The sequence below is a fragment of the Notamacropus eugenii genome, chromosome 3 (genome assembly GCF_028372415.1).
Source record: "Notamacropus eugenii isolate mMacEug1 chromosome 3, mMacEug1.pri_v2, whole genome shotgun sequence".
Taxonomy (NCBI): domain Eukaryota; kingdom Metazoa; phylum Chordata; class Mammalia; order Diprotodontia; family Macropodidae; genus Notamacropus; species Notamacropus eugenii.
The window spans coordinates 155,942,183-155,966,924 of record NC_092874.1 but is presented as its reverse complement, the minus strand read 5'-3'; the positions used below and the strand labels follow the sequence as shown (position 1 = coordinate 155,966,924).

Below are 24,742 nucleotides of genomic sequence, written 5' to 3'. Positions count from 1 at the left end.
ATATGCATTTTTTCTAAATAATGGTAAACTCTTTGGTAGATGATTTCCATAAAGCATGAGTTATGTTCCTATGGATCTTGTGGGTTAAGTTGTATATGGAGGGCTTGAATGATTAAGCACTGTTACCAAAACATGGCTCAAGACTGAGGGCTCCAGTGCAGAAATTGCTGCCCTAGCCAGACAACTTAGAAGTCTAGGTTCCTTAGAGAAAATGAGATGATAAAAAGACAGCACTTTTTTTTGATCTTATAGAAAATCACATTTCTTTAATCACTTATTACCTTAATTTGAGTTAGTAGACATACATTTCAATCCCATCCCCAATTCTTCCTAGTTGTGTAATCACTGATAAATCATTTACCTCTCAGGGCAAATTGCCTTGGGGAAAATTAGAATTTAAATGACTTTGTGCTCTCCCTTCAGAGTTTCCCTTGACAACATAAGAAATGTTGTCATTTCTAGGAATATAGCAGAAAATAAAAAGGGTCCTCAGCTCCTCTCTCAAAACAGGCAAACAACATATAGAATGCATAACACACTTTATTTCACTTCACAGAAAATGCAAAGGACTTAAAAGCACATCAGCAGTAAAAACGGTTTCCTTTCACAAGGAGCTCCATATACCTCTGGTCCCTAGATGGTGTCCCAGACATATGGTATTACAATGGTGTTTATGTTCCCACCCAAACTTAGAGTTGACCCCCCTCTTTCTCTGTGCAGTCCACATAATTCATAATACCAATGAAGGGCAAGATACAGGTTTACCCTTTAATGCTTTTACTAAAGCTCAGGTCCTGACCCTGATTGGTCCTAGCATTTAGCACTGTCTAGGAACTCATCCTCTAGGCCTAGAAAACTTGGTCCCAAAACTCCTTTGTTGCTCCACCACTGCTGTCATTTTGTGTTTTTTGCATGTGGCCCAAGAGTTCCTCCCTCTAGTCAATTTATATAAATTCATACATATTTTGATCTGACTGTAGAAACAGAGTTCTTTAAGCTTTTGAGAAAGGAGATGGTGCTACTCACATGGTATTTTGGGAATAGGACACTTATAAATGCCAGCTCATTTAACAACCCCAGTTGGTAGGTGTTTTATGGTGTGATTTGAAGGGAGTGGGCAAGAGGGAAAACGCACATACAAAATATTTATTCCATCAGCTTGCTACAAAACTTTAAACCCTCAGCATTCAGAGAGCTCATTTGAAGAAAGATCCTGTCTCAAGAAAAAAAGATTTATTATAATGAAAATATATTACCATACAGGGGCAAGACATTGAGACACTATCGTCACTATCATATTAACATGGATTGGTTTAGTCAGTTACATAAAAAGATGAGTTTTGTTGGATAAAGGAAAATGAGGAGGGGAAGTCTTATGAAGAGGGATGATGTAGGAGAGGTATTGCCATGGTTATTTCTGCACAGGTCAGGGCTGGCTTAGGAATAAGATTCCCTGATAGAAAGATAGATTCCTGACCAAGAAATGAAACAAAACAAATAAATATTTGCCAGTCTACTGGGTGATAACTGATATTACTTTAACAGAAGATTGTTTTTGGATTATAATATATGGAAAGGTAATACAGAAAAAAATTAATTCATATTAAAACATAGAGGCCATCATCAGAAAACGTTTTACTGGGTATGTGAAGGAAAAGTATGAAGGCACTGGGTATCTGAAAGGGGGCAGTGAAGAATTCAGCAAGGACGGACAAACACAACAACTAAGTACAGAAAGATGGAAGGGTGATGAAAGCAAACTTCATATATTTCATGATTTTACATAGGCCCAACTCTGTCTGAAGCCTAGCCTAACACTGCTTATTAGAAGACATTCATTCATTTATGAGTTTATAATGATCACACACTCAAGCTGTTATAATTTCTTACTAAGTGGCTCTCTTGCAAATGTGTACTTTAGGAGATTTTATAAAATGTATTTTGACAGCTTGTCTCCTACTGTCTTTGCCAACAGGAAAGGTTTTGACCTCTAAGTCATTCTCTTTATCACACCTTAATGCCGTTTAGTATTGAATAGCTTTGAAACAGAAGTCTTAGAGGTAGATCATGCAAGTAAATGGCAATTAAAGGATAAGTGGGAACAAGATCACACTTAAAAGAAAACCTCAGAATGAATCAAGGATAATCTGAAACATTATATTTCATAAGTATTTTTAACAGTGCACTTAGATATTCATTTCCAAACTGAAAATACATGACTGCATAAACTTTTACATATTTTTCTCTTTTTCTGCAACTTTAGAGACCCCAAAGTTGACCCTTACCTATAGTTTCAAATAAAATGTACAAACTAAATGTTAAGTAATATTGTGATTTGTAATGCAAATACAGTAATTTCAATATAGTTGTATAAAGCTTCAATTACAATAATGCCAATTTACATAATATGTTAGTGAACCATAAATATGGTAGCACTATGCGGATATTATATGTAGAATGTTAATTTCCTTTTGATTCCTTCCAAACCATTCTTTTACATTTTTTCATTCAAAAAGACAAGAATATTCACTGAAAACCCAATGTCAACAATATAAGGCAGTTTGTCCTCTCTTTAAAAAAGAATATATGATCATATTAATATAAGACCATTCTATATAACATGCATTTATTTATTTAGTACCTATCATGTGTAAGACATTGTCCTAAGGAAGCAAAATATAAAAAAACAGCTCCTCTCCCTCAAAGAGGTTCTATTATACTAGAAAGGGAAGGTTAAGATACAACTGGCAAATAGATAAGTATACACAAAATACTTTAAAGAGGAAGAAAGCACTAACTAGGGGCATCATGAAAGGTGAAACTGTAGCTGGGGTTGCTGGTTAAAAAAACACAAGCAATTATTAAGCATCTGTTATGTACAAGCTACACATATGTATATACATATATATACGCATATATACATATACATACATACATACACACACACACATATATACATATATATATATATATATATACACACCACTTTTCCTTGGTACAGGTGATGGAGGTGTGAAGGCTCTTAAACATACTAATAATCTCAAGAGTTTTTGACAGCCATTTCAACTACCAATTGACCACAATTTTTAAAAGTTATTTTACCAATAATATATTACAATTGAATAAATTTATTTTTACATTTTTTGTCAAGAATCAAATAAGCTATATGCTATATAATGTAAAGTAACATTTAGATATTACATGAGCTGTTATAACCCACCTTCATGGAGGGATTTGGTATGAGCATGCACAAGCACATAAAACATAAAAATTACAAAGAGCTGGAGCAAATGATGCCATAAATGAAATATATGATGACAAAAGACGAAGCCTTGGTCACTAGTGGAAAATGAATAAGACCCAATGGAAAGCCCATGAGGCTCCTATAGGTATCCTGGACTTTTATAGAGAAAGCAAGGCAGGTTCCCAGCATTGTGGGTGGACCACTTCTGGTGAACTTATAGGAAGAAATGAGCAAGGGTTGCACAGGATGAATAGGCATGGATAGGTTTCCATCTCCATTGTTGGAGGAAACATCCATATTAATGATGTCACAGATCATTTGAGTATTTCCTCACAAATCTGTGAGGCAGTTAGTTCAAGTATTATTCCCATTTTACAAAAAGAAACCTGAGATTTGGAGAGGTTTTATAACTGGCCCTGGCTAGTGAGCATCACAACTCGTTTGGGTGTTCTGTCTACTATATTTTTTTAAGTTCAGTTTCTCAATTAGGGCCTATTATGTACAAAGAACCAGGATCTACTATTTGTCTTTCTAAACTCTGATCATAGGATCATAAATGTTGAGCTGGAAGGGACCTTGGAGATCATGGAGTACAATTTTCTTATTTTACAAATGAAGAAACTAAATATCACAGAGGTTAGTGACTTGCCTAGGATTACTTAATAAGCAAGTGGCTGAGGGAGGATGGAATGCAGGTCTTCCTGACTCCAAGACAAACACTCAATCTAGGAAAGCACACTCCCTCCCATTACACTAAAACTTATTTAAATATTTGCCAACAAAGGCTGCCTTACATACGAATCTGAAAATAGAAAGAAGTTCCAGTACCCAGATTCCAAACACAGAGTTTGCCTTCTACCTCCCCTTCTTGTTCCTTTGTCCTTCCCCCTCACCCAAAGATGTACCCATCTCCATTCCAGGTACTTATTCCCCCTGGCTGCCCCTGAGGGACCAGACATATCTATATAGGACCTTCTTTTTAAAAGAAGTGGCCCCTGCTCTGGTTCTGTCTTTCTCTTTTTTTCTCACCTAAATATGTGTCCAATTACCTCAAGACTTACTAGTTGTTAATTCAAATTAAGGTTAGTATTTCACAAGGAATTTACATCTTAATAAGTACTTCTGGAGTAGAATATTGTAATCCAAAGAAATGATCCCAGGTTCATAACATACCAGATACTTTTGTTTATTTTTAGATATAAATAGTCTTTCAGTAGCATCCCTTAAGAACTTCAGTACCTTCACTTTGTAGGACCATTCTGATTGATTGAAGAGTGACCACTGACACAGCATCCAATCTTTGTTTCTTCTGGTCTTCAAAATTATGTTGGAGATTCATTTTCCTCATAGCTTTTCCAGATTGAGTAAAGCTATTATCTTCTGGCTATCACAGAATCACTGAATTTTAGATCTGAAATTATCTAGTTCAGCTCTATTATTTTACATATGATGAAACTGAGAACCAGGTATCTGAAATAACATGCTGAAGGTCACATAACTTATTAATAGTAAAGCCTGGATCTCAATTCGTGCCTTTTTGCAATTAGGCCTAGATCCTGTCCAGTACTGCCTACTGCTCATATGTTTGCAACATTTATATCCAGATGTAATATAAGCTCATTGAGGGCAGGGGCTATGTGCTTTTATCTTTGTGTATGGAGTATGTAACACAATGCCAGACACATGGTAGACAGCTAATAAATGGTTGTCAAGTGGCTGATTATATAACAATTGAATAAGGAGAATCTCTGTTTCTGTTGTCTTTCATTTGTGTGTTTCTATGGATGGGTATACATCAGCATACACACAGATGTTCACATACATTTGCTACTAATGGTGATTAACAATAAATCAACTGGCAGATCACTTGCACCTGTACTGATACTCCAATTAACTGGGGTTTTCTTCACAGGAGCTCTTAACACATCAGCAAGCATTTGAGAAGCAATCAAGGTAATGTCTCAGGGTTGTTTGGTCTTTTGTATCTGAGGTCATTTTTAAGCATTTAACAATATTTATCATGGACGTTAGCTATTGGCACATATCCAATACATACTGTTCTTGCCTTCTTTATTACTTTGTAAGCTCCTTTAACTTCATTTGCTAATGCCCACAGTATTTATAACAGTGTCCTTTGTACATGATGTGCTTAGCGATGGAATCCATTTACAGGGATCAGAAGTCAAGAAAGAAGGCAAATGGAAAGTTGTATTGACTGTTGTATACTCAAATAATGGTCAGAATGTGGTTTCAGATGCTGCTCACATCCATTACTTAACGATCTGCTTTCTCTTGCAGTCAACTGAAAACAAACAAAAAAAACACAAAATATTAGCCCCTCATTAACAATTATCCAGAAAAGTCTGAGACATTTTATCAGGGAGAAATGGATTATACTCAGGTTACTGATTTCCAGAGAATAACAAAATATATTAAAAGGACACAAATGTGGCAGTGTAATATAATGTAAAGAGCAACAGAGCTGGAGTCAGATAAAATAGTTTCAATTCTGCTTCTATCTGTGTCTGTGTGACCTTGGGCAGGTTACTTACCTTTTCCAGACCTCAGTTACCTCACCTGTAAAATGAGGGGGTTGGATTAAATAACCTAGAAGATTTCTTCCAATTCTAAATCAGTGATCCTTTGACAGGATCATAAAATTCCCTCTTTCAGTCTAGATCTGAGATTTTACCAGAATATGGAACTATTGGTTAGCAAACTCTCTCTACAAAGCATTTTTTTTTTTATCCAATTAAGGCCTTAGAGCATTGGCTGGGGCACTGCAAAGTTAAATGACTTTTCTAAGACCACGCAGGCAGTATATGTCACAGGTGGAATTTTAATCCAGTTCTTAATTCAAAGGCAGATGATATACTGCCTTTGATTTTGAAGTATAACTTTGTTTTAGTTTCCTTAAAGATCATTTCACATGAGCCAAAAAAAAAAAAATCTTTAATACGCTGTCTTTCCCTTTGCTAAGAATAACTGGCATTTAAATAGCAATTTCAAGTTTGCTAAACAATTTATGTCTCTTACCTCTATTAAGCTTCAAGTGGGACCTCCATTTAATGATTACCATTTTGTAGTTGAAGATACTGGGGCTCAGAGTTTAAGTGACTTACCTATGGGCATACAATCAGCAAGTGTCAGAGAAGGAACACAATCTATGTGTGCTTTAACTCTCTGTGTCTCTGTCTCTCTCCTAATGTGCTCTTTTCAAGGTAATAACAACAATTAGAATTTATAGAGCACTTTGAGATTTTAAAAACTATTTCACAAATATTACCTCATTTTTCCTCATCCTAACTCTAGGGTAAGTATTATTATTGTAATTCTCTTTTTTCAGATAAAGTAACCGAGTCAGATAGAGCTCAAGTGACTTTTTCTAAACCAAGTAAGTGAACCAGCAAGAACCGGAACTCTGCTCTTTCTACCTCCAAGTTTAACACTATCCACCATGCCATCTAGCTGTCTCTCAAAGTAAGTATTCATATTGGATACCCTTTTCTATCAACATTATGTTTGGACTAACCTCCCTATGTGTTCTCAGAAACTCTGAGAATTTATGCCATATGATCAGCTCTCTATCACACAGAAGATCTGTTTCTAGAATTAGGGAGACAGCAATATATAACACATCTGGTTAGAAACCTCTGAAGAGGCAAAGTACAAAACATCAACTTTACAAATTCCACTTCAAATTCTAGGACAAGATGAGCCTCTAAGATTCTTGTGATTAAGTTCTGACCTTGAAGAATGACACTGCAATCTACCTGTATTATATGACCTCGCCAATTCCAGCTATCCAGTCTCTCTTTCTTAAGCCCACAGGACTTTGTCCTCAACTTTCAACCCTGCTCTTCCCCAGGTCCATTCAACTTTATGACTCTTTCCTCCTTTATCCAAGACCTTCTCTACTGTTTATCTAGTGTCTAATGATTGATTTCATCCACCTACATTCTTAGATGTTCCTCATTCCAAAAACAAACAAGCAAGAACAAAACCAAATTTTTCCTTGATTCTTCTATTTCAATCAGGTACTAACTATCCCATGTTTTTTTTTTTTCTCATCAGTGGTAAACTTTCTGAAAAATATTTGCGAGTATACAAGTCCTCTATTTCCTCACACTTATTCTCTAAATCTTGTAATCAAGGGCTTTGTCCACAGTCATTAATGGAAACTGCTCAAATAGCCTTTTTTGAGTACTTCCTTTATTTCTACTGGTTTTAGCATCGTGATGCCCCACTAGTAAATGCTCTCCCCTCCTTTAATTCATGAGCAAGACACACTCTTGGTTTTCCACTTTCCATTTTTCTCCTTCACTCGTTCCTGATCTTATTCCTGGCTTTAGTGGTTGCACAATTCTTCATTTCCAAAGGAAAGTACACTACATTCCTACAAGCACCTTGTCCATGCTAATGACTCCCAAGTGTAGATTTCTTTCTCCTCTAAGATCTATAACTACACATCAGGCTGCCTGTGGACATGTCTGCCTGAGTGTCCTATTGGCACCGCAAACTAAGAGCTCATTATAGTTTGCCTTTTTGTAGCTTTTATTCTTGGCTTTGGTCTTCAAAAGGAAAATAACCAAAAACTTACAGGAATTACAATGTAGCTTTTACTTCTTGATCTACTCTGCTTCTCCTACCACTCTCAGACAGAGCAGTATGAAAATTGAAGTAGAAAGATGGGGAAGGTGGTAGAAATCTACACCACTGACCAAAGACAGCCACAAACCAGAGAAGGTCAATCAAAAGTATAAGCTTCTTCTCCAGGATCAGTGTGGTTGCATTTAGAAGTGGAGAAAAGAAGGGAATATCCCCTGATTTTTCCTTTATTAGGAAATAAGTCAATTTAGCACCCTGAAAAGAAAAATAGAGTCTCCTAGAGGCAGGGGTCTCTCTGTCTCTGTTCTCTCTCTGTCTTGTTCTCTGTCTCTGTGTGTTTCTCTCATTTTCTCTCTCCTGCATTTCATGTGGCTTAAACTTTAATTTTATAGTCATTTAAAGTACAAAAAAACTTTGACTTTCTTAAGTTGGGCTCTGAAACTCTGGGGTGAGGAAAAAGTCCATCTCAAAATCATTACAAACCAAAGCTTCCTCCAGGCTCCAGATGTCCTGCTTTGAGGATGAGTGAATGAGATTCAGCTTAGTGAAGAAAAGTAAGAGAGAGGTATCCTATATATTAAAGCTTTAGAGAGAGGAAGATTTGAGACTTCTGACAATAGTCAAGAGTTAAGTATGTCATTCTGTGAAATGACCATTTATCCTATTTCTGAGGTTCATAACCTCAGGCTTATATTTGAATCTTCCTAATTTCTTATTTCCATTGAGTTTCCATGATCAGTGAATCTCAGCTTTGCAATATTGCTCACATCTGTTTGTTGCCTTCACCTAGAGCAGTCCCTCATTACTATCTGCCTAGAACAGGGGTGGGAAACCTGTGACCTCTAGGTCCTCAAGTGTGGCCTTTTGACTGAATCCGATTTTTTTTTTCTGTGAGGTTTGGCTTCAGTCAAAGGATCACACTTGAGAACCTAGAGGGTCAAATATGGCATCGAGGAGACAGGTTCCCCACCGCTGGTCTAGACTACTAATCTAGGCTCTTGACAAGTATTTCCTCTTCTACTCTCCTTCCCTTCAATCCATTTTACACACTGCTCTTTGTATTAGATTTCTTATGTATTCATCTCATCATATCACTCCTCTGCTCAAAAATCTTCAGTGAATACCTCCCAAACAATATTCTAATTCCCCTGCCTACTGTTTGAGGTTCTCTATAAATTCATGCCAACAGATTTTTCTAGCTTAGATCATATTACTATCAACCCCTTCTATTCTTTGTTCCCTGAATGTACCTTATGGCCTCTCATCTCAGGACATTTTTTTTCTCATCATTAATCTCAGTCATTTGACTTCTGAATTTCTAGTTATTATTTAAACCACAGCTCAAATGCTATACTTACCTTGAAGTTTTCCCTGATATGCTGCTGGTAACTATTTTTCTTGTTGGGCTTTATATCACAATTTGCTTTTATAACTCCTTAGAATACTTATAATGCAACACATTGTGTTACAGTTACATGTGTTTGTATCACATCCCTCCACTAAAATATAACCTCCATGAGAGCTGGGAGTCTACCTGATACAAATATTGTATTTCCAAAGTGTACTATACAAAGTTCTCCCCCATAATTAGTGCTTCATAAGTTTTCTGAATTGAATTATTAAAATGAATGTTCCTTTCATAAATTCATAACTTCTTTAGATAACGTAGGACTTTGCTGCAACACTGTTCCTGGCTTCTGGGCAATCCCAAAGGAGTTTGTTTTTTCTTCCCACCTTTTCAAAATATAACCCAGATTGGATGGTTCTCCATCTCTTGCAAATAGTGCACGTATTACTAATGTTTAAAAAATTCCATTAAAATTTTTCTGCTCTATATTAAAGAAACAACAACAAACCACGATCTCCCAGAAACTAAAATTTTAGGTTTTAAAGTGAAAGTAGCATCCCCTAGAATAATCCTTATTCTTCCATTCCCATCTAAGCCTTTCTCGGCAGTGAGTCACTTTTTAGCTCTTAGAGAACAAGTCTCTCTTCCTTTCCGTACTTTAAACCTGAGCTCCTAGTTAAATGCAGCAGCAATGAACAGGTTAAAATAGCTAAGCTCTCTCCTTAAATGGCTTCAACAACCCCCTTCCCCGTCTTTCCCCCAATCTCTTGCTTTTTTTTCTCCAAAGAAGTGGGAAGCCTGGATAAGGGCAGCCCTTGGTGCTGGGGGTGTGGAATCCCCCTGCCTACTTCCTGATTTGGGGGACTTCTGTTCCCCTAGTCCACCTACCATGGTTCACTTCAGACAGAGGGGAAAGTGGAGGGGGCGGAGCTGGCAAACTAGGACTCCAAGCTGCTTTAACCCTCTCCCACCAGCTACAGTCACTATCCCAGAGGTCTCCAACTTTTTCCCCCCTCCTAGAAAGAATTCTAAAGTCTCTGGCTCTGGGGACGTGGTAGGAGATAGATAAGCAACTCCTCTACATACTGAATTGGCATTCCCGCCACTTGTCTGTACTGCTCTCTGACTGCCCCCCCTTTCCTTCCCTTCTCTCTGGCCTTCCCTCTCGTCAACACCCCAACCCCCCCACCCCCACCCCGCGCGCACCTCCCTCCCCACCAAGTCCGGACGCATTTTCCCCACAGAAATCTCACGCCAGAGGACTTGCCCTGCCCAGGCTGCAGATGCTCTGGGATGCTTTCTCCCTCCTTCTTCATCTGGAGCCTGGGGCAGCAGGCAATAAGCACTGCGGAGCTGGGACAAGCGGCGGAGGACAGCCGGCCCGGAGGCTGCTAGGGCCCCCTTCTCCTCCTCTGGTCCTTCCTGTCCACTCTCCCCTCCCCTCGGCCAGCCGCGCTTCTTTCTCCCTTTGCCTCGGCTTGCTACCCGCCTTCTCCGGTAGGCTGCCAGGCGGACCCAGCCTGCCTTTCTCCAAGCCTTCACTACCGGGTCAAGCTGAGGAGGGGAGGGAGCTCCAGCAGCAGCCCAGAACCCCTCCCCTACTCCCCATCCAACAAACCCTCCTTCCCCTCCTCCTCCTCCTCCTCCATCCTACCTCCCCTCTTCCTTGCTGCCAGTTACAACTAGTACGCTCACAGCAGCTGCCATGGATATCAGCTAAACACACGCGCACACACACACACACACACACACACACACACACACACGCAGCGAGTGACCCCTAGTATCTCAACCCTCCCCCCTTTCCCTTTCCCTTTCCCCACCCCCACCCCCTCCCTCCCTCCCTCCCTCCCCAGCGCAGCTACTGCTCCGGCTGCTGCTGCCACCACCGCTGCTCTGCTCTCTGCCGGGGCCACAGCCTTGAGTGTCATTCAAGCGGCCGCCAAACACCACCCCAAGCTCTCTTATCCCAGCCTCAGCCGTCATCCCCTCCGCTTCCCACTTCCCATTCCACACTTCCCCCCAAAAGGGGAGGGGGGAAGCAAGCAGGGAGTGGGGCCGAGAGGAGGGAAAGCGAAGTCTTACCCTTCTTACCCCATCTACTCTCTCCTCGTCCTCTCACCTCCCGGACAGCCCTACATACCGGAGCGGAGCAGGGCAGACCACCCTACTGCCATGTCTAAAAGCTTGAAAAAGAAAAGCCACTGGACTAGCAAAGTCCACGAGAGTGTCATTGGCAGGAATCAGGAGGGCCAGTTGGGCTTTGAACTGAAGGGGGGAGCCGAGAATGGACAGTTCCCCTACCTGGGGGAGGTGAAGCCCGGCAAGGTGGCCTATGAGAGCGGCAGCAAGTTGGTACCGGAGGAGCTGCTGCTGGAGGTGAATGAGACCCCGGTGGCGGGGCTTACCATCAGGGATGTGCTGGCAGTGATCAAGCACTGCAAGGACCCTATCCGACTCAAGTGTGTCAAGCAAGGTAAGCACAGCTTTCTTATTTGTGTGACGGACAGCGAGACTCCGTCCCTGGGGCTAGAGGGTGGAGGGGCGTGCGTGTGTGCAAAAGGGGGTGTGTTGTGTGACGGTGGGGTGGGAAGATACAGAGAGTCATGCCAAAGCAAGGAAGATTTGAAGATTGCCCCACTTGGGGTAGTTTAAGGACTGAGGAGGCTAGGGTACAGATGAGGATGTGGCATGGTATGCAACTTTGTTTTTTTCAGTGGAATGAACTTGGTCTTGAAGGTGAGGGGAAAATTGAATGTGCGTCAGTGGCATCCCTTGGCGTGGAACTAAGATCTGGGGAAAAGAGAGTGGAAGGAAGGAAGAACTTAGGGAGCAGAGGCACCGCCAGCGGGGCAGAGAGGAATAAACACTTGCTGGGGAGAAGGGAGATGTGATAATTGGGGAGATGCGGATATTCCAGTGACCCGGACTGGAGACGCCGAAGTCGGTTGCCGGTTAGGAAGGAAAAGAACAGATGTCTTTGGGCTCTTTGACAGCTACTCAGTAACTTTTTTTTCCCCTTTCCCTCTTTTCTGTCCCCCCTCCCCCCTTCAGTCTTGTCATGTGGATAGATAGCGTCATGTGCAGCACCAAGTAACCCAGGGCAGTATTTAAACAACCTTGACTTCTAGGGATGAGACTAGGGCACATACGCAGGGTGCTGGTGCAGTAGAGAGCTGGTACTGGTACTGGGGAAATCTAATCAAAATGTACTGCGCTTAGTGGTTTTTTCCTCATTGAATGGAACTGTTATGGAGGAGTTGCCTCAGTAGGCTGGGCTTTCCCCTGGCAGGGGTTATTGGTGGGTGTGTTTCTAGGGAGAAGTGGATGGAAATGCCAGCTGGTTACCTCCCAGGCTCCTTCAACTTTGAGCTTCTGGGAGGCTTTTATCCTTTGGGCTTGCCCCTGATGTGAACATAGGAGGAATGGGGTGGGGGAGGAGGAGAGAGAGAGTGCTAGCTGAACTCTAGTAATCTTACTGGCTGTTTCTGTTTGAAGGAAAATGAGATTCCCCAAGGAGGAAGGAATGAGATAAAAGTTTGGCAGAGGGAATAACTTCAAGGAGACTCACATAGAGACTATTCTTTCCACATGTGTGTGCATGTGTATTCATAGGCAAATTTTGCACATTTCATGTGTATAGGGGAGTGAATATATATATATATATATATGATTGTGCAAATTTTTTGAGAGGTATATTATATTCTTACATTGTTAATAAATTAAAGATGCTACTTTTGTTTATAGAGATATGTACAGACACCCCCACTTATACATATATGATTGTGAGATTGTCCTCACAAGTGCAATTGACTGGCACCACAAAACTCTATTCAAGATATTTTGGTCCTCAAAAGGATTAGATGTATAAATAAACAAGTAAAAAAAAAATGCCTTGAAAAGGAAAACTTAACGCAGGAAAGGGAGGATGGGATTCAATTAGTGTAATAGACTGGAAAGAAAACAGACTCCAGAATCAGAAGACCTATGTTCAAATCCCATGTCATGCTTAATACCTTTGTGACCCTGGCAAGTCATTTAAACTTTGTGCTTCAATTTCCTGTACTGCAAAATGAGGATTGAGGAATAGATAGCTCCTGAGGAAACTTCAAACTTTAGATCTCTGATTCTATGACAGCTTTAAAAAGAGAATTTTTCAAAAATAGAAAAAAAAATCTTCACAAACTTAATTACAACCCTACTGAGAATTGAATCTATATGCAGAGTTGGATACAAATGCAGTATTTTATGCTTTCCAAAACTGCATACCCGGGGCTCAGCTATGAGGATTTGAATTTTTTTCTTTTTTGTCTGTGTTCTGTGTAGATCCAGCAACCATAGCTTCTAAGATTTCAACCCCTTCATCACTTTTAATGTGAAGAGATATTGCTTTTAATATGTTAATCAAATATATGTATATACACACATATACAGTCATATATGTATGTATATAGTCATATATGTATGTATATATGTTTATATATAGAAGCAACAAGTTAATATAGAGAAAATTTTGTTGAATGAGCATTTTCTTGAAGATTACTGGTTAACTAGCATTGCTGAGTTTCACTAGTAGAGTAATAATTAATTGCAAGGTATCATACTTAAGGCACTTGTATAGCCTGATGAGGCTTTTGAATCATCATGAATAAAATGATATTCAGTCTTAGTGGCTTAGTGTTGTATATCATGATAATATTATTATGATTCTTTGAAAGTTCATAAAAATGTCTATGCTTTAACCAAGATTCTTCTTTGTTCAATCCTGTCAGATAATAGAAAAGCTTATGGATCTTTATTATTCCACAATGGGAGCAAACTTAACCCTGGTCAAGCCACTGCACATCTCTGGGCCTCAGTTTCCTCAATTTGTTAATTGATAGAGTTGAACTGGATTCCCTCTGAGGTCTCTTCTGTCTCTAAATCTGTGAACTCTTGCATAGTTTTATACATTATTCTTTGCTTTTTCAAAGAAAGTACTTTGACACAGAGAGAACTGGCAACTTGAGAATAAAATGTGTACCTTCTCTTTGTAGTATGACTCTTAGATAACAACTGAAGTTTGAAATATGCTCTACTTTCAAATGATTATAATTTTCAAAAAAAATTGAATAGAGTAAGAAGAGTTTACTTAATCAATAAAGGAGAATATTAGTTTCCATCAGAATCTCTGATTTAATTAGTGCAAGGCATTCCAAGTAAGGAAATTTCCAGTGCAAGTTTTAGTATTCATGAGTTGCTTAGGGGCCAGCAGTGAGAGGTTCTAGGTGACTTTCCCAAGATTATAAAGAGAGTGTATATCAGAGGTGGAATCTGAATGTATGTCTTCCAGATACCAGATGACTTGCTACATACTACAAAATGATATGTTCATACATGAATACATATATTGAAAAATATTTTCATTTCAATTCATTCAAAAAATTGATGAATTTTCACTCTTATCTAGTTGTGCATTGGCTATCCCTGGATGTATTGCAATTTTAAGATATTGCTATCGATAGTCATTTTGCTATGTGGCTTAAAAGCATACATTTCTAAAATTATTATTTAGCCAACTTCATAAAAATCCACTTTTTAATTTAAGTTGGCATATTTCCAATTCAGACATAGAATACAAATGTGGAATATATAATTGTCCCAAATCCAATTTTTGTAAATTATTCCTTTTGTGCTTTTAAAATAATTAATTTTCATTACCCAAGTGATTTGCTCTTAAGTAACTGTTTTTACTTTCATTCATTTTATTGAGGAATTGTATTCATAGAAAATTCCTTGAATAAGATTCAATGGTGTGTGTGTGTGTGTGTGTGTATGTGTGTGTGTGTGTGTGTGTGAATTCTCACACAGATACATAGACATACACACTATAGTTCATAACACAGTCACAAGGAATACTTCTGTACTACATTTTTTGGACTGTGGCTACCAGTACCACCTGGTGACACAAATAGTCATGTACCATGGTTTTCTTTTGAAGTACTTACAAATGGAAAATAGGAGAAAAGGGAAAAAAGGAGAAGTAGCTTCACCTAACCCCCTTAGTTCCAGAGAAAGGGAATATTCTACCCATTACTCATTTGAAGACTCCAAGAAATAAAATGAAACATAATTACTAACAGTCTAATTTTGATCTCCTTTATAGAAAGAGTTATTTATATATTCCTTCTTTTTGGTGAAACAAGACACATACTCTCTCATAATAAAGATGACTTTTTCCTCATGATACTTTGAAGTAGGGGATGGGAATAGGAGATGTGCATCAAAATTAAATATTTTGGTAACTTGGCACTTTCTTTGATTATAAAATATCTTTACCATCCTGAAACAAAGTTAATGAGCATATTACTTTTATTTTGGCATGATTTATTCATGACATTTGTGTACATTTTCCCTGTACATAAGTAATTAAAGGAACACAATCTTGAAAGGACTAATCAACTATTTGCCTTTTTTAAAAAAAGAGGGAGATTAGTCTTAGAATGAAATCACAGTCAGAAGTATGTAAGTACTAGTCACTACTCATAACATTTACAATGTGAGATCTTTCAGCACATGCAGTATAAGCACATCTTCCTTTCAGTGACTTGAAACTCAAACATGCAAATTCTCAAGGAGCAAAAATGTACCACAGATCTCATCTTGGATTCTTTCTGCTTTAAACAATGGCTTTCAAAAACTCATTTAAAAATAGCAGACTAAAAAGTTGATAATCCTTTTCCAATTATGTCAGTCATTAAGATATGGTAGCATTGCAAAGTTTTTTAAGCTTAGAAGACTTCTCAAATTTTGAGCTAGAGTTGAGGGTTAATAATATTCCTAGTGGGAAAATGCAAAATGATTTACATATTTAAAGTTATAGTCAAATTCAAAGATATAGTTGATTTTTTTTGATCTTGAAGATGAATTAAAACTTTTTCTCTAAGTGAAGAATTAATCCTATAGTTAAAGATAATATCTATAAGCAGAATGAAGTACTCAGTAGAGGCTTTAGATTTGTCCCTCCTCATGCTGAATGTTTCAGTAATGGGTAGCTACTTTATACAAAACTAGTACTTTCACCATCCTTTTGTTTCTGGAATTAACTCCCTCCCTCCTCTGCCAGTGAATCATTCACCACAAACTTTCAATCATCACAGTCCTTGTGAACAATGATCAGGGTGAGGAAGAGGAGAATTAAGAGTGTGTCTTACCTCATGGAAGGAAGGAGAGCATGCTCAGTAGTGGGGCACTGCCATGGTGAATACAAGTAAGGAGGGTACTGGAAAAAAAAAGACATTTGGTTTAGCTAAGAGGAAGTCATTTGAAGGGAGGAGGAGGAGGAGGAGGAGGAGGAGGAGGAAAGAGAGAGAGAGAGAGAGAGAGAGAGAGAGAGAGAGAGAGAGAGAGAGAGAGAGAGAGAGAGAGAGAGAGATCAGTAAGAACATCTGGATTTAAATTCTATTTATGACTAGCTGTGTAACCATGGAGATGTCACTTAACATTGCTGAGCCCCCATTTCTTGATATGTAAAATAGATAATACTTATGCTACCTAACTCATACATGTAAATGAATTTGCCAACTAAAAGTTGCAAAATTGATGTCAGTTATCATCATCATAGTATCTAGGTTTAGCTGTATATTATTTTTATTTAAGGGCGAACCAGTTTGTTACCTTACTCCCATATGTTTATAGAAATATAAAATTTAATAAGACCTTAATGATAATTTTTTAACCACCTAATTTTGCTCATGAGAAAAAAAAATCCAGAGAAAGAAAGAGATTTGCCTAAAGTAACCCAGAAGTTAGTGGCATGTTTGGGACTTAAGCCTAATTCAAAGACCAGAGCTATTTGCATTATACAAGGATGCTTTTCAGTTAGAAGTACACTTTCATATGAAGAAGAACAATTGGAAAATAATTTATGTCTTTATTTACAAACATGACATAAAAAAATTTTAAAAAGAAACAAACAAGAAACCCATTTAAGCATGTTCAGAAAACTTAATAGGAAGGTTGTGTTTCTGAGAAAGTGGTGAGCCAAAAGAAAATGATATTTTTTCTTAACAATTTATAACTTACAAAAATGCAATTTCTCCCAATAGCTTCCCTGCTGATATGAAGAGGAGACTACCTTGGCTACTTAGGTTTTCATTTAATCTGAAAACACTTTTATCCATCTTATCAATTGAAGGTCATATCTTCCTAACTTTATAGAACTGAAGAATTCATTCTCATATCTGTGTGTGTGTGTGTTTGTCCTTCATTGCCAAAGAATACCATGCCATTAGAGAAATAATGACATGACTTGCACTTGACTTTTTGGTTTTTTTTGAGTGAGGGAGGGCTGTGCAGGTCACCAGCCTCACTTCTCCTCCAAGAACCTCTGAATCCAGTCACCAGATATTCATCAGGATGACTGGAGATGACCTAGACTGAGGCAATTGAGGTTAGGTGATTTGCTCAAGGTCACAAAGCTAATGAGTGTCAAGTGTCTAAGGTGAGATTTGAGCTCAGGTCCTCCTGACTCCTGCACTGGTGCTCTATCCACTGCACCACCTAGCTGCCCCAATTTGCATATCTATTAGTAACTCAAAGAATTCAATCTCTTGGTCTCATCTCAGATGCAATCAAATGTTACCATATCTCAACCTTGAGCTCCCAGTTGTGTATATTTTAAATCTTTAGAGAATTTTAGAGCTGTATTTTGGGGGGTTACTTTGGAAATCAAATGGCATAATTCATTGATTCCCAGATATTTAGGGAATTAAGGTATCCTTTTTGCTGTTTAGTAGATTTCCTTATGTTTCTGTCCTTTCCTTTCCAGAAACACTAGATGACACTTTAAAATTGAAAAAAAAAAATCAGAATGTATTTTTGAAATTTTTTCTTAAGAATAACAAACATTTGAAAAATCAGTTTGAAAGGAGAGTGAAGTGTTATAGAATCAAGGAGAAAAGTTTCTGGCAATATGATTGACACTATTTTCATGTTTGGAGGGTGGTAGGGAACATGTCTAGAATTGTGATACCATTGATATAGGTATCAGGATGAAAACTGTCTCTATATATGTAGATTGGCAGCTCATTTATAATTTATAGCAATAGAGAGTTTCTTGAGGTGCAGTGAGGTCATATTACTTCTCCAGGATCACACTGTCAACAAACATTTATTAAGATCCAGTTGTGTGCCAGGCACTCTGAAGAGGTCTTCGTGGCTCTATACACACTGATAAGTACCACTTATTTTATACTATAAATTGAAAGTATAAAAAAATTAATGACATGACTTGCAAAAGATTTGACACAGAAGGTAATCATTCATAATATCCATAGGAATCCTGCTTTATAAACTATATATATTTATTCACATCCTTATTGATACATAAATTACCCATTTTAGTCAGTGAAAGAGATAATATTTGGGGGGATTTAAAATCCCTCCAGAAAATGACATTTTATACTAATGTTTGGAACAATTTTAAAGAGTTATACTGAAATTCACTCCGTTGCAGTGGTAATGTTTGAAGTCAAAGGGAAGTTTTCTGTTTGAAAAAGTAAGTCAGCTTTCTTGTCACCTTGCTGATTGTAAACTCTATTTTCACATCTATTATCAAAGATCCATTAAAATAAAATAATTTCATAGTAATTACGGGATGTTTTTTGCTGTTATAGTGATTGCTTAGATAGCTCCTATTGTTGGATTTGTTGACTCCTATGGCTCATTTGCTACTTTTTGCTCCAGTTGCTACTTTGGTTGACTAAGAAAAAAAGAAAAAGGCAATGTTGATATCACAACACTTACACTGCATCGGAAAAGACCAACAAGAATGCATGCTGACCAAATTGTTCAAAATGAGATATAAATTACATTTACATGTAGCACTGTTTTTTGATTTCATTTTTTTATTTCAAACATAGCAAACACCAAAGAAAATCCCCTTCTACATAAAAAGTGGACAAAATAGAGAATTATGTGTAAAATCATTAATCTCTGTTATTTATAATCTCATTTTTAGCAAATAATAAAATTGACCTATTTTAAAGTTTACCTGTGTATTTGTGTTTCCTTCCATACTTCATTCTATTCTCTATTGTATATTTTACAAAATTCTTTAGTGATAATCTTTTATTTCTTTCCTTTTTCTGCTGGAGGGTTAACACTGTGGCTAGCTACCTACTCCAATTGCTTTTCCAATGGAGGGGAAAAAAGAACAGTGTAAGGGGAATACATAATTATATCAGTATATATAGGTAAGTAAAGAAGTACAGTTCAGTAAAAATAGATCTGCAGATTTTCCGTGATCAGAAGCATGTTTGTGTAACCTTAGGAGACATTCTTCTAGGAAACATGAATTTTAAGCAGTGACTTATGAAAATGAAGCAGGATGATTTATAAATTTATATCCATTATGTAAATTTTGGGGAAGTAATCTATATTTTTGCTTTTCTACTTTTATGTTTAGGGAGATTTGTGAGAAATGCTACTTTCAATTGTTTATATTAAATCTTTGTTCAAAGTTACCAGAGTAAATACTCATGTGTATTTTGTTATTTCATGGAGGGTACCAAAATGGTTTAAAAAATTAGAGATATTTCAACATTTGGTTTTCTTTGTTGTTGTAGTCATGTCTGACTCTTTGTGATACCTATTTGAGGTTTTCTTGGCAAAGATACTGGGGTGGTTTGCTGTTGTCTTTTCCAGATCATTATACTGATGAGGAAATTGAGGCAAATCCAGTCAAATTACTTACCCCGGGACACACAGCTAGTAAGTGTCTGAGGTTGGATTTGAACTCAGGGCTTCCTGACTCCAGAGCTGGTGTTCCATTCACTGTATCACCTAACATTGTACATAGTAAACTCTTAATAAATGCTTATTGAATTTAGTTGAAATTTGTTCTTTCCAAAGCCAAAGAGCACCCAAAAGATAGTTTAGTATAGCCCTTGACATGATAGCAGCTAAAGAAGATGGGCTCCCTTGGGAAAGGCCGTTGTAGAGGGCTGTTATAACCTTAAGGGAGTTAATGCCACAGTTGAGAGGCAAGAAAAACAATACCTGTCATCAAAGGATATTTGGCAGATGGTGTCTTTGATATTCAAACACAGCCTCAACTCATTGCATACTTAAAGGAATTACCAGTACACCCTTCTTAATGCATTATCTGCATAAGAAGATTTAAAAAAAGGTTTGTACTTTAAAATAATGTTGGTACCTCTCTGTTTCTTTTCAAGGGACAAGATTAGTAGAAAATATGGTATTATTTTTACAGTCACAGAACATAGCTTCACAGATTTTGATCAGGATGGGACCTGAAAGGTTTTCTAGTGTAACCCCCACATTGTTTAAATGAGAAAAAGGAGGCAGATATCCTTTCATTTTCCATCAAGCAATGTGATCACAGTATTGAAAGCCATACCCAGAGTGAGAAAGTAGAGTTTTGTCCAAAGGTAATAAAATTGAAAAGGCCTTACCACACCTGAAATGCATCCATCAACAGCCTAGAAACAAGTGAGTGTAGCACCTCGTAGACCAGAATATTTAAAATAGGAGTATGTGAAATGAATGGACTTCTTACCCTAGGTGAACATCCCCTAGTGAACTATTCCTCTTTACTACCTCATTCTCCACTTCTTTCCCCTCCCCCAATCACAGACTCATCTCCTGGATATTGGAATGAAATGAAACACTTGTAGAAGATCTGTCAGTTGAGACTAGCCAGTCCACATGTGTATTACTCTAATAGATAATTACTTCTGCCATACTACCTAACAACAGGAGCGGGTTTGATCCTTTCTATGCTGATTGGAGAATAAGTACTTTTCACTCCCTCTTCTACATGAGCCTGGTAAACTGTCTACTCATTTTATTGGATTCATGGCACATATAAATATTCGAAATATTTTAAAAACACATAAAATGAATAGATATAGCCTATCTAGCCATCATTATTTTTCTTTCCATCTCCATGATACAGAAATTCTTCTAAATTTGTCATGGTTGACATCCTTTCATCTAGAAATACCAACTTCAGTACCAGGCAGAATACTCAGTCTACTACTGAAGATTACAGTATCTCTTTCTTTGAGCAGAGGGTTCCATGATTTGTTTTGACCTAAGAAAAATAATTTCTTAATATCTACCTGTTTGGCAATAAGACTCATATATACATACATACATATATATATATATATATATATATATATATATAATGATGGCAACTAGTCAAATAAGCTTTATATTATCTGTGTGTATGCATACATATATATCTGTATTATATGTGTGTATGTGTATGCCCTCTGTATTCTTTCATAGTACCAGTAAAACTTGATAAAATAATTAAGCTTATGAATAAGTAGAAAAAAATAAAATTGGGAATTTAACAGAGAAGTTTCATAACTATCAACCTTTTCCTACTATGTAGAATGAGCTTGTACTCTACCAGTCTAGCCTTTATGAACTCATGCTCACCTTTCAATTCTGATGAGGCACAAGAGTCAGGCTCAGGGAAACTGAGGACAGTTAGGCATATCACATTCTATATAAAAAAGACAATTGACCAGTATTTAATGGTATCCCCTCAATTATCATCAAATTCCATGTCGTTTTTCCCCCTAAGAGATGAGAGTTAGTTTTTCAAGTTAGTGTATAGTAATAGGAAAGGGACAGTCAATTGATAGTTTTAACCTTTTTCCTAAGACAATCCTTTCTGACTACTCTGAATAAACAGTGATGTTTACTGGTTTCAGTTTTAGTTTATTTTCATTTTCCTTGATTGCTCTTGAGAAAACTATTTAAAAAGCATTTGTAGAAGGATATATACTAAGAAAATGTATCAAGACCCAAAGTATAGAAACTTTACAAAAGGGGAGCATGGTATCCTCTATCACCTTGGTCCTTGTGGAAAGAGGGTTCAAATTTAAAGAGCTTGCTACAAATATCCCCCCTCCCCACCACGTCCAATTACCAAATGGAAGAGTTGTTCCTTTGCTTGCAGAGCATGTCCTAGTATCCCTGTCAATTTACTGCTGGTTTGAATCAAGCAGGCTGCTCCTCAGGGATGACTCCTGTATAGGTCTGAGCTATGGTGACAACTGGCAGACTCTATTTTGCACTCCTGGTGTGGAACCTCTAGTGGCCCTTTTGTAATTTCACTGTTACATCTCTGATGCTTATTCATGTAAGCTCAGGGAAGGACAAATGAAGGAGAGGTATCACATGTCCACAGCCCCATGTCAGTAAGCTAATGCCCCCAACCTTCCTCCTACTAGAGAAGAGAGATCACAAAGTTCTTAGTGAATAACAAAATGCTCAAAGTACAAGAGGGATAGGAGCAAGGGTATGTATACCCTTAAAATGGATACTCAAACCTAAATACCTGAGACTTAACCATTTTCTCCCATTCAAATCAGTTAAAAGACTTAGATGCCTTCCACATGCAAAGCATTTTGCAGGGTTCTGAGTTACAGACAAATGATAAATACCATAAAACTTTATTTATGTTCCAGGGAGTTTATCTGTTCAAGTTGGAAAGATAAAATTTTCACACAAATAATTATGATATAAAATATGACAAGTTTATAAAAGGGCTATGTCATGCAGAAAGGAGGTTTCATTTCTAGCTTGAGTGATAAGTAAAATCTTCATGAATGATGTTGCATTTGAACTGGATGTTGGTAGTGGAGAAGGATTTCAAGAGAGGAGGAAACTGAGGCAGATGGTAGTTCATATATTCAAAATAAAGTAAAATTAGATACTAGGCCCAGAAAAGACTTAAATTAAGACCTATACATCCCTAGGATCAGTGCTTTAGAGCTATGAGGAGACTGGAAATCTGGTCCAACCTCCTCATTTTACAAGTGAGGAACCGAAGGCCTAGAGTGATTAAATGACTTACCAAAGATCACAGGGGTATGTAGCACCAATGCTATATTTCCAAGGTAAATTTACAAAATATAAGTTCTCTTCCAAGTCAAAATATTTATTCAGATACCAGAAAGCCAATTTCACCATGGTAACAAGGAAGTTTGTACATATTACCAATAGAGGGAGGGCCACCAACTCCAAGCCTTCCCTCCTTCAGGCCTCCCCACAAACAAGCTCCTTTAAGCAAAATGCTCCTCTCCCACCCAGGCTAGCTGCTCTGCCTCAGCTCTACCTCACTCTCTCTTCCTGCTGCACCCATTCAGCAAGCTCCTCCTACCATGGGCTTCATGTTATTCAACCTGTAGGCTGGAATGAAACTCGAAGCAGGTCACATGGGCCTATTAAGGGGCAAGGAAGATCTTCAAATTACCTTAACTTTACAGGGTAGTAAGTTGAAGACCCATAATTTTAATACAAGTCTTCTAATTCCAAAACCAAAAGGTCCTATTAACTGTCTGCCCTAACACTATATCACATTGCTTTCCTTAGATTAATTGCTTCTTCTGTAAAAGGAAGAGGTTAAATGAGGCAGTCTCTCAGGTCCCTTAATGTTCTAAAATTCTGCGATTCTGTTTGGTTATTCTAAATATTCTAAATTCTAAAATAATGGTAATAATATTAAAATCCTCAAAGGTAATATCTAAATTGGAAATGTGTAGCTAAAATACAGAGAAGTATAATAGTGGTTCTTCTCAGACAAATTAGCAATTCATACAATGAATTCAGTTTAATTAACATGACATTTTTGAATCCCAAGAGATCTTGTTATAAAGTAGGATATCAAATTTGTTGAAACTCATATTCCTAATTTTAATTTTTATTCTTTGTCCACAAGTGTAATTATCTCAAGTTTTAGCAGTATTGCTAAATACTTTATATAAATATATATTTATTAATATATATATTAATATATTAATATATTAGTATATTATATATAATTACTTTATAGTACATATAAAATCACATGAAGTTAAAGAGAATTTCCTGCAGAAGAAAAAATAACACCTATCCCCCCCAAACACACCTTGAACATGCTCCAAGAAACCAAAGGATACACACACACACAACACAAACACACACAAACACACATATTTCAGTTAGTAAGCAGTAGTGAACCAGCTTTCATTAAGTACTTACTATGTGATAGACATTGTGCTGTTTGATGGGTATGAAGTAAACGGGAAGGGGAAGCAGTGTATTTTCTCAAGGAGCTCACAGTCTAAAGGAGAAGATGATATGTAAACAGTCATGTATATACGTGATATATAAGGGATGAATTGTGGCTAATCAGCTGAGGGAAGGTACTAGCTTTAGGGGGACTGGGAAAGATTTTTTGTAGAAGGTTAAATTTTGGGTCAGACTTGGAGGAAGCCAAAGAGATGGAATTGAGTAGGGAGAGAATTGCAGAGATGTGAGACTGCAAGTGAAAATGCCTAATCTCAGAAGATGGAATGTCTTATGAGAGGAATGGCAAGGAGGCCAGAGTCATTAGATTTGGAAGTACCAGAGTGGGGTTGGGGGTGGGTAATAAGATGTAAGGAGATTGGAAAGTTAGGAAGGGGTCACATCATGAAGGATTTTAAAAACTAGAAGATATTATATTTGATTCTGGTGGTAATAAGGAGCCACTAGAG

General features: G+C 37.6%; 1 protein-coding gene and 1 long non-coding RNA gene across 8 annotated transcripts in view; one reads left to right on the top strand and one right to left on the bottom strand.

The window, feature by feature from the left end:
• Window positions 1–522: 522 nt before the first annotated feature.
• LOC140533460 (uncharacterized) lies at window positions 523–10,727 on the bottom strand. Its single transcript, XR_011976927.1, has 2 exons — window positions 10,468–10,727; window positions 523–5,546 (listed from the first exon to the last, which is right to left on the bottom strand). It is a non-coding gene; the product is annotated as an uncharacterized lncRNA (long non-coding RNA).
• A 70-nt stretch (window positions 10,728–10,797) lies between these two features.
• MAGI2 (membrane associated guanylate kinase, WW and PDZ domain containing 2) overlaps window positions 10,798–24,742 on the top strand; it is a 1,687,880-nt gene continuing 1,673,935 nt past the window's right edge. For all 7 annotated transcript variants that reach the window (XM_072653189.1, XM_072653194.1, XM_072653195.1 and 4 more), the window contains exon 1: window positions 10,798–11,676. In XM_072653189.1, coding sequence (XP_072509290.1) covers window positions 11,376–11,676 — 301 coding nt within the window. In that variant the 5' untranslated portion in view covers window positions 10,798–11,375. The remainder of the gene's footprint in view (window positions 11,677–24,742) is intronic.